Source organism: Grammomys surdaster, unplaced genomic scaffold (genome assembly GCF_004785775.1).
Source record: "Grammomys surdaster isolate TR1022 unplaced genomic scaffold, NIH_TR_1.0 188, whole genome shotgun sequence".
Classification (NCBI taxonomy): domain Eukaryota; kingdom Metazoa; phylum Chordata; class Mammalia; order Rodentia; family Muridae; genus Grammomys; species Grammomys surdaster.
In genome coordinates this window covers 14966823-14977845 of record NW_021604633.1, presented here as the reverse complement: position 1 = coordinate 14977845, position 11023 = coordinate 14966823, and the positions used below count along the sequence as shown (strand labels likewise).

At 41.1% G+C, this 11023-nt stretch overlaps 1 protein-coding gene across 1 annotated transcript in view; it reads right to left on the bottom strand.

Annotated features, from left to right (window-relative positions):
• The window catches only part of Dock4 (dedicator of cytokinesis 4), a 411722-nt gene that overhangs the window by 29347 nt on the left and 371352 nt on the right, over window positions 1-11023 (bottom strand). The window contains exons 37-40 of the mRNA XM_028768807.1: window positions 9390-9476; window positions 7595-7699; window positions 2469-2610; window positions 1039-1205 (exon numbers count right to left, since the gene is read on the bottom strand). Coding sequence (XP_028624640.1) covers window positions 1039-1205; window positions 2469-2610; window positions 7595-7699; window positions 9390-9476 — 501 coding nt within the window. The remainder of the gene's footprint in view (window positions 1-1038; window positions 1206-2468; window positions 2611-7594; window positions 7700-9389; window positions 9477-11023) is intronic.

Below are 11023 nucleotides of genomic sequence, written 5' to 3'. Positions count from 1 at the left end.
TATATATATATATATATATATTTATATATTAGAACAATTTGTGATTAGATTTCTGAAGAGATCTACAGTAAATGCACATCAAATTTACCAGAAAGGCCCATTTTAAGAATTCAGTCCTCTTGGAACTCTGCAGAGCTACCACGTCTGCTCCTGCCTGTCAGTAACCCCTGGCAGCACTGGAAAACCACTGGGCAAGGATGGGTGGGTCAGGATTATGTAAGACTGATAGTGTTGGGAGATGCGTCATGGCTTGAGTATTTGTTGTAAGAGATGCTAAGCAACAGACCCACAGGATAAGCTCATTTTGCAATTCTGTTCAGGTCTGAATGCCAAATGAAGGGATCTAGTCTTCCCATCAAGGTTTTCAAGGAAAGGGATGGTCAGAAGTGATGTCTGAATAGGTACTCAGATACCCTTTCTTCAGTGGGGCTGTGAGAACTTCCTGACTGGGAGCATTCTAAACTAGCAAGACACATGGACCTGGTGAGGGCAGATAGCCTGGCACATGCCGATGCCAGGATCAGCATACACCCTGGTCTTCATCTCAGAGTCCTAATCACACAGTTGTAGTGAGGACTAGAGCAAAGGACAGAACACAGTGTGCCCACATGGCCTCTTTTCAGTTATCCCTCGCTTACTCCTTGGTTCTTCTTTACTCTGTACTTCCTTGATGTTAGAACACACAGGCTATTCCCACAATGGCTCACCATGAGTGGACACCAGATTGAGTTCAAACATGAGTTTAAAGGTTGGTCTAAGCACCACTGGTGTTGGAACTGCTATAGAGAAGTTGATTTCAAGACCTACTCCCAGATCTACTCAGACTTTCTGAGCTGGGGACCAAAAATCTTCCTGCTTAGAAAATGTTCCCCACCACTGGGAGATACTGCAGAGTTGAGAAGCTACTAGAATAAAAGAATTCTAGACCCTTTGTTCCAGTCACATGACATTATTCTCAGTTACTATTTACTAAGAGTCAGAGAGTTCAGTCTAGGAAAGCATTTGAGAAGGCAGCATGTTACAGAAACTGTAGGGTACCTTGAATTCATTCTCCTTGTCTTTTGTGCCTTTGTGGAATGGTCTGTCATAGCGGAATTTCCAGATGTGATTCACTTTATAGAAGCTTTTGATGTTGTCCGGAACGCCCTCTCTCTGTAGTACCTCCTGGCTCTCTGGAATGGGAGTCACAGCATATATCTGTAAATCTAAGATTAAAGAGTCAAGGAGGGAACCTGGCTTGTCAAATAGCAAGGAAGTCTGGCATTCTATTCCAGCTGAAGTCATTTAAAAATTGCCCAGAAGCTATGAATAACACACAACCAAGCACGCCTCCAACGTCAGGCCTTGATCTAGTCCTAAGAGTTTGATTCTGACAGGACATACGCTTGGCATTTCTGTAACCTGTGAATTTACAGCTTGCATTAGTGGTGTTGGAGAAGGACAGCTGGGCTTGGGTTTTCAGAATCAGAATATAACCTACCTCTTGTACATGAGACACTTTCAACTTCAGTCTGTTCATGGCTCCTCAAATTCATTTATAATGATATGGAATGGCCAGAAGCAGTAAGCAGAACATTGACAAGGATTTACACTTGCCAAGTGTTGCTGTGACCCCACCCAGCCTTCTGAAGTGTGGTATCCATTCTCCAAAGCCAGGCATAGACAAGCTGAGTGGTTAGCTGTACTTCCTACTTTAAATACTATTTTGTTTATATAGTGACTTCCTCTCCAGAGAAACAGAGCAAATATTTTTCTTAAACAACTTGTTTTTTTGATATTTAGGTTCTGCTTTGAAAGTATATCCATAACAGCCACTGGGAGTTTACCTGTTTTTCTTAAAAAAAACTGGTTTCAGGTGGATTTAGGAAGAACTGATGGGTGAATTGTCTGTGTCTAAGGCCTACATACTTCCATTTTATTTGTTTGTTTTGTGTTTAGATATGTTTACATGGGGGGCTGTGAATTGTATGCTATTATTAAGTCAGAGTCCAGATTATCATAGCTGAGATACCTCCTGCCCCACCCAGGATACTGGAGACACCTCTTTTTCTTCCTTCCCTCACTCCACAATTAAAGTAGAAGGGATAGAGGAGGTGGAGGAGGTACTGTTGTGAACACAATGCTACCACTTCCTTGAACTGAAAGAGTTACCATAGGAAGTCATAGGGAAACTATTCTTAGGGAAATCCAGTAAGAAAGAGCTTCAGAAGTGTCAATTTACAGGAGTGTCAATCAAAACGGAGAAAGCTCCTTACCAGATGTTTATAGCATTTCTTTCCAATGGACTCTGTGATAACAGATCAATTACATTCTGTTCAGAAGGCACCAAGCTAGAACCAGGATGGTGAGGACTAGGAAGTCTAGGGGGGCAGCACAGAAAAGGGAGCAGTGGACACAACACTTCACAGGACAATGTCCTGTAGCTAACAGCAGGTATCACCGAACCGGGGCCCATCAGGAATGGATACACTGAGCCTCCGCCTGGAAGATGGTCTCGTCAGGCTGGTTGGCATGCTGCATGGCGATGGCGTGAGGGAACTCGTTCAGCATTCGCTGTTGGAAGGCCTCCAGTCTCTCGTAGTCATGCCCTCGACATACAAACTCCTTATTCTGTGGGTGCAACCGAAAAAGAAATTAGGATTATATAACAAAGAGGAGAAAAAAAAAACCCCACGATTGTGGTAATAAGTGAACATCTGCTCCATGTCATGACAATGCAACAATGATAAAATAAACCAGAAGTGTCTGAAAATATGCTCGTGAAAGAAACATGCTGGGCAAAGGGCAAAGGCCTCCCTTGTTATTGATTTTCACCAGACACAATAGCACGCCTTGAATACCACGTTCAGTTGCGAGGGGATTCAGGATCCAAGCAGTGGCTTAAATGTTGATGGACGTATGTTGGAGTTATAACTTTTATAAGATGCACAACAGACTCATATACATAATTTTCCAATTTCTAAGAGAACAAAGACTTGCAATAACTAAAAATCCATGTTACTGAATTTTATTCTAAAAGGCTCTGAGATCAGTTTTATACTTCTATTGAGAGGGCAGGCAGACGGCCGTCTCTAGTCTAGCCTTCAGAAGGATGGAAGGGCCAAAGCACAGAGACTTCTACACTGTAACCAGCTTAGCTCAGCTTGCTCGGGCTGGAAATCCTCTTAGTGGGTTTGAGAGCCTAGCTAAATGTTTGCTCGTTTTGTTTTGCTCTCTTGTACTATAGTCTATTAACTTATTCCAGACGCTGATGTGGATGTCAGGAAGTACATGCTGACAGGAGCCTGATATAGCTGTCTCCTTAGAGGTCTGCCAAAGTCCAACGTATTCAGAGGTGAATGTTCACAGCTAACCACTGAACTGATCAAATGGTTCCCAATGGAGGAGTTACAGAGAAGACTGAAGGAGCTGAAAGGGTTTGCAGCCCCATGAGGGGAACAACAATTCCAACCAACCAGAGCTCCCAGAGTTTAAACCACCAGCCTGGGAGCACATAGGGAGGGACCCATGGCTCCAGATATATATGTAGGAGAGGATGACATTGTTGGGCATAGGTGGGAGAGGAGATCCTTGGTCCCGGGGAGGCTAGATGCCTGGGGGGGGACTTGAGGATGGGGAGGTTGGAGTGGGGGGATATGTGGGGGGCACATCTTCACAGAAGCAGGAGGAGGGGGATGGGATAAGGGGTTCCTGCGGGGGAGTAAGGGGTAAGGGGATAACATCTGAAATGTAATAAAAATCCAATTGAAAAGAAAAAAAAACCCAGGTTGAGATTAAAAAAAAAAAGTAAAGAATGCTGAAGATTAGGGCCAGAAAATTGGCTCAGTGGATAAAAGCACTTGCTGAGCCTTATGGCCTAAGTTCGGTATCTGAGACACAGATGGTAGAGAGAACTGACTTCTGCAAATTCATGCAACATGGTACCTCTCATCCCAACACATAAATAAAATAAAATGTTTTTAAAAATGCCAAGAGCGAAGCTGATGAGATGGCTCAGTGGTTGATTAAGACTGCTCTTCCAGACCTTCTGAGTTCAATTCCCAGCAACCACATGGTAGCTTGCAACCATCTGTAATGGGGCCCAAAGCCCTCTTTAAGTATTTCTAAGAGAGTGACAGAATACTCATGTACAAAGAACAAATAAATTTTAAAAGAAAAAAGAATGCCAAGAACTACTTGAGCTAGGCCAGAGAGAGCTGCAAAGATAGAAACATTATCAAAATGTATCCCACTAGATGATTAGTTATGAGGAACCATTCTTGGTAGTCAAATGAGCATAAATTACAGCTGTTGAACCAAGTTACAGCTGAGACTTCACAGTAGCCAGAACTGTTCACCCACCCACAGGTCTATCACCGACTCAGTGGGCTTCCCCCATCTCCATCTCCTGTGAGCTGAGATGCCAGGTGTGCATCAATCATGCCTGGTTTAAGCAGTGCTGGGATCGAAACAAGGACTTCCTGTCAGCTAGACAAACAAACCTTTTACCAGCTAAAGCTGTATCTTGAGCACCTGGCTTCAGTGAGTTCTTTAGCTTGTGGCAGGGATATATTTCTTTTGTTTTTGTTGCTGGGTGGTAATTCATTGTGTGGATAAATTACATTTGGCCTGTTTATCCATCACCTGATAATCCTTGAGGTTTTTTTTTCTACTTTTTGGATGATATAAACAGTGCTGCCATAAACATTTAGATACAGACATTCATATAAGTGCTTTTAGAGTTCTTTTTTAATGACATAGATGTAGACCCACCCAGTTATGAGGGTTATCACTTTCCATTTATGCAGAAAATAACTACTTAGATTATATAACTGTTTCAATGTACTAGATTTTTAAAATGCATCCTGATTAATCAAATAAATGGACATATGGACTTTTTAAGTCTTGATATTTATTTTTAATTTAGAATTAAAAAAAAAAAAACCAAACCAAGGAGGGGCACTCCTTGGGATTCTGAAGCCTGCAGTGTTCCTTAGAAGCCAAGAGAGGGCAACCCTTCTCTTTCATCTTGAAGAAAAGGCCGCTTACATAGAAAAAGGCTATTTTCCAGAAGACCAATGATAGACACACAGAGCACTTCCAAGCTCCTTCTGATTTTTAAAAATATACTATCTTTAAAAATTGCTTTTTAAGAAATGTTATGTGTGAGTGTATGCCACATGTTATATTGGTGACCACAGAGGCCAGGAGGGGGTCTTGGAGCCAGTGTTAAGGGCAGTTGTGACCTGTTTCACATGGGTGCTGACAACCCAACTAGGGTCCTTCTGGAAAAGCAGCAAGTGTTGTTAACCAGAACCATCTTTCTAGCCCCATATACCCTTTCATTTACAGTAATTACACCGAGTAGACGGTGACCTAGGGTGCCTCACTGTATGCTTGTAACTAAATCAGATTTTAGTCCGGGATACATGACTGCTTAGTGTGCCTTCAGCACATTCACTGTCATGGGCTTCTTCCTCCATAAAAATATAAATAGGTGTCTGAGATGACAAGTTTGATAGAGATCTAAACATATAAATACTAATATTTACAAATATATGACATATTATATTATTACATTTCCTTCATCCTAAAGGTTATTTTGTTTTCTTCTTACAGTTCAAAGAAACCAGAAGTGTTTTGGGTCCCTAAAACTTTTATGTTCTCCAAACACTATACCTTCATTTCACAACAGATTAGCCAATTCTTGACATGATATGGAGGGAAATGTTGTTTTTCAACCTGTAAAACTTTGTATCAAGAGAAGAAAAGACTCACTTACATCAAAGTCACACTTTGCCCTGATGAAGGAGTTTCTGGTCCCCTATGTTGCTCACTGCTCTAGAAGGAACACCACTCCACTGAGAGCCAGGCCCCTGTGCTCTAACAGGTGCTGACAACCGACTAGGACTGGATGTAGTCTTTTAAATTTAACAAATCCTCTGTATTTACCATTTTTTTTTTTTAAAATCTGGAAGTGATCTTTCTTTCCATCTTCAGACAGGCCTACCTGCCAATGCTGTGTGCATTTTTTTTTTAAAGTGCAACACAGATTTTCTATACTGTCCATATAGCACCCAAGTACATGGTCATTTCAATCAATAAAAGACAAGGTCAACTTGCTGAGTTCCTTTTCCTGTTGGTGTGATAAAGAACCCTGAGAAAGGCTGTCTGACACTCAGGGCAGGAGGGTTTACTCAGGCTCATAGTTCTAGGGCATGGTCCCTCATAGTGGGGAAGTGAGGGTGTCAGTGGCTGGTCACATGTCAGTCCACAAGCCGTCAGGAATGAGAGAGATGAATGTTCCAGCAAAGATAGTTTCCTCTTTTATTATGCAGGGCATTCCTGAGGGTAATCCATTCTACATGATCTTTCACAGGAATGCCTGAAGGCTTGTCTCTCAGGTGGGTCCAGATCCTGTCAAGTTAATGGTCAGTGCTAACCAACATATCTAAATATTTACTGATGCTCTTTGGATATTTTGAGGTCCATTCTGCCAGTCTATCTACTTATCTAAAAGGCAGAGAAGCTGAAGATTAAGCAATAAATGACATCTTGCTCTTTTTCCCTATCTGAGTAGACTCACCTTGCCCTTTCTTATACATGTTTACAGTAAAGGCAAGATTTAGCTCAACACAAATATTTTTATATTGAGATTTAAAGTTGTTATGCATTCAATTTGGTGTATGTATGTATGTATGTATGTATGTATGTATGTATGTATGTATGAGATCAGGTCTCAAGTAGCCCTGGTTGGCCTTGAATTCTTGATCATTTTGCCTCTACCTTTTGAGTGCTGAGATTATAGGTACTATGAGACTATGAGTGGGCTTTTTTTTTTGGACATGTCTTATTCTGAAGGCCAGGAAGGCCTGGAATTCACCACTGGCCAAAGTAAAGTTGTGGCAACTCTCCTGCCTCAGGATCCCAAGTGCCGGTATTACATGATTGAGGTGCCATACTTGGCTCATAAATCCAGAGCACTTATTCATAGTTCCCTAAGTGAGCAGAGGAACTCTTCTAGCCAGCGCTTTAATACATGGAGGATGTTTCGGATGGATGTGTCCAATAACACTCACACGTAGAAAATCCTATGTGGTGCGGTGCGAACAAGAGGGAACAAGAGGGCCGATACTAAGTATTTTATACTACTTCACAAAGTCTTGAATTACCCTTTGCAGAAACAGTTTATAGACACAATAAATCAGATGTTTCTGCTGGGTGAAGTTTACCTTTTTATAAAGTCATCAAGAAGGACAAACAACGCTTTTCCATGGCTCTGGAGTAGGATTTTGACTTGATGTGACTCTGTTAATTCCTACAGTCTGCAACTGCAAGCCCGCTATTGCCCTGCTCTACACTCTCTAATGCTAACTCTGGAAACTGCACACTGAATACAACAGTGAATAGCACAGAAGGAAAGACATAACCATGGATGACTGTTCATAACGTAAATGCAGGAAGGGGTAGACTGTTTGGTTTTAAGAAACTGTTCAAGGCAAAACATGTCATCTCTTCTTGTCACTTGTCATACAATGTCACTAATATCTTAGTTTTCTTGATTGCAGGAACTGAGCTGGAAGGATTAAAGCAAATTAAGTAGTGTATAACTTACTCTTAAGAAAAATGGAAACTTTTTCCCATAAAATCCAACTCTGAAGAATTCGGGTTCCAGGCGCTGCTGGTCCATGATTTTGTCATACAAAGATGCTTCCATCATCTGGAAAATTATAGGGTAAGTTCTGAGAATTCCATCCCATACATCAGCCATACTTTTACAAGAATATACTTCTATACACACGTGAAACATTTTAATCCCTTCAGAACTATACTTCCAATTCCATTTTAATGCTTTCAGGAAAGGATCAGCAAGCCAACTTTGCAAATACATACTGAATACTTCAGCCTTTGTAGGCTACCTGGTTTCCCTGGTACTTCTCAATTTGCCAGGACACAGGCTAGAGTTTACTGCCCCTTGAAAGGATCAAGGGTTTTACTACATGTTCCTACCAGCGGAGACAATGTCTACAAGTCTATTAAGGAAATATTTACTTCATCGTAAGTATATACAAGTCCCAATTAATACAAGTAGTTAGAAGCTACGCCTCTCTGAAAAATTCTTATGCTAGGTGTACTTGCTTTCTCCTTGCACACAGTAATTCAGGACATGTAGAACGTACAACCTTGTATAGGTGGGACGAGGATAAATCACGAGCCGGAACCAAGGGAGATATGCAGCACAAAGTGCTGTCTGGGCTAAAAGCTCTTAAGTGTCTTTGACAATGTTCAAACTAGGTAGCAAACAAAGCTTTTGGCTTCCCTTTTGTGGTATTGTTATCCCTGGGGTTTCCAGGGAAAGACTAATATTGTATTTTGAAGGCTTCCTCCTCCCCCAGTAACAACACCCCAAAGAGCAGTTGATATGAAGTGTAATGTGTTGGGTTTATAAAAATCTTAGTGACTATAGCACCCAAGGGCTCTCACTGGTAAACACTGTAACCTCTCTTCTGTTGCAGGGACAGGATGCCAAGAGAAGTTAAATAGCAATATTTTTATATAAAGCATCAGCATGATGTACTGAAGTTAAAGTTTTTTCTCCTTTAGTTTTTAAGCTAGGAGAAATATCATTGACCTGCTGACTTGAAATACTTGGCCAAAAGTATAGGGTCAGTTCCCAGCAGTTGAATAAGGTGATTGTGGTGTTGCAAGAGGACTTTAGAAGCTGTTGAACGTTTATGCTGTTATGTTATCCAACGGCAACCTCAAAAGTGGAAGGGAATATCATTATCATTTAAATATGTAAGAGCAGAGAAACATTGTGGCACCTCTGCACTCATCATGATAAATACATGTAACTCTCAAGAATAAGGATTTATCTGAGTCTAAAAGCAAGGAGATACAAACAAATGACTCAAGAATAAAGAACATTAAGATCCTTGAGCACCTGGTACTTGGTTTTGTAAGAACAATTTCCAAAGGTACAGAAAGAGGTTATGTAGGATTTGTCCCGAACTGGTAGAAGCTAACCATATCTATCAGTTTATTTTGTAGACCATAGATACTAAGAACTGTATATTGTTAGGAAACTTTTGCATAACTGGGAAGCTCTTTAGGGCAGAGATCTTCCACAATAAACTTAAAATCCTGGATCAGATTGTGCATTTCAGATGTGGGACTTTAGAAACAGATCAAGGGTTCCCTCTTTGTATACTAATCAAAAGAACACACCCGGATCGATTTGTTGTTTCTCTGCATACATGGCTGAGCATGCTTCAGGGAAAATACTTATCTTAGAGAACGTTTCTGTAAGCTGTATCAAGAGGGTCCCAGCGCTGATTTCCTATAGCCCTGCTGGGAACTTAGTCACACAGGGGTACCATGCCTGATTCACAGACACCCAAGTACTTTACCCTCATCTTGCTCAGATTCCTGTAGTCGTAGTAACTCTCATATTGCTCTGCAATCTTCCGGCACAAGATAATGCCATTCTCCCAACACTGTGGACAGACAGTAGCATGAAAGTAAGCATTTGTCATACTTACACACCTCTATCCAAAGGACAGGATATGGATGCTTTTGGGACATAAAGCCTTACTTTCTAAGTCTTTACAATAATCTAAAGTAATATCAATGCCATTTTAAGCATGAAAACACCACTCAATTAACATGTAACTCATTAAAAATGTTCAGAAAGTTGAATATGACAGTCCTCGTAACATTCGCCAACACATGCTGTAAAACCAATATTTTCTCATGTTCTGTCATATTCTGGAAACAACTGTAGTTTCAGGATGACCATGTACATGGATGCAAACAGACTCTTAGTGCTCAGGAGAGAATTATCATTGGCCTCTAAGGCCCAGTAAGTCAGGCCTGGGAGCCTGGGCTCCTCCTTGGCTAACATGCTTACATGACTGTCAGGGACATTAGATTCTGGTTAGATCAGTATGTTACTTTCCGAAGAAATGTTTTGTCATCTAGCATACTGTCAACCATGTTTTTTCTTCAAAAGCCCAGACAGTCAGTATTTGCAGCTTTAGGGCCACACAACCTTTGTCAATAATGAAATTCATCTGTATTTCATGGAGTCAGTATAGTCATAACTGAGAATGGCTATGTTCTAATAAGAATCTATGGACACACAAACAAAAAAACGAATTTATGGGCACAAAGGCAAATTTCATATAGTTTTCACATGCCTCATAGTATTAATAATCTTTTAATTTCTTTCAACCATTTAACATGTAAGAGCTATTTATAGCTTATAGGCTGTAGGACTATGGGTAGTGGTCTATAACCCTGACCTATAGCACAAATTTCTGGGGATGGGCCAATACATGAAGCTTTGAAATAACTTACTGTTGAATCAACCTGGAGATCAATGCAGTGACAGATGTCACAGCCAGATCACCCACAAAGACCCACAGATAGAACATATTCACAGAGTAAGAGACTTTATAATACTCAATCCTAAATAGATGTCTCCATCACATACATCCCCTCAAGGCTAAGGGAACCCTGCAGAAGAGGAGGCAGAAAAAGTATGAGAGCCATAGGGAATGGAGGACACCAAGGAAACAAAGTCTTCCAAACATAACAGGAGAGACACACATATGAGCTCACAGAGACTGGGGCAGTACTCACAGGGCCTGCATGGGTCTACACCAGACAGGGTCCTAGAGCTGAAAGAAGTAACTACATGTTCCCAAGCCTAACCCAAAAGCCGTCTCCAGTTGATAACTATTTGCAAATGAAAATTTCATTTTGTCCAAGGGAATCTCAACGGGGAAACAAACTAGGCTAAGAGTAGGTCACACGCTCAGCAGTAGATGCCAACAGAAAACAAACTCAATGACATCTTTACAGGTTCCTTGTCTCATCCTGTTGTCAGGGCTTTTGCTTTTTATTTTTTCTTCCTCTCCCCTCTTCTTTTTCTCCTCCTCCTCTCCTCCCCATCCCTGCCTTTTAGGCTGCAAGTCTTTTGTATATTATGACATTTACTTTAGTGTTTTCATGGGACTCCTGAGTGTGTGAACAAACGGGT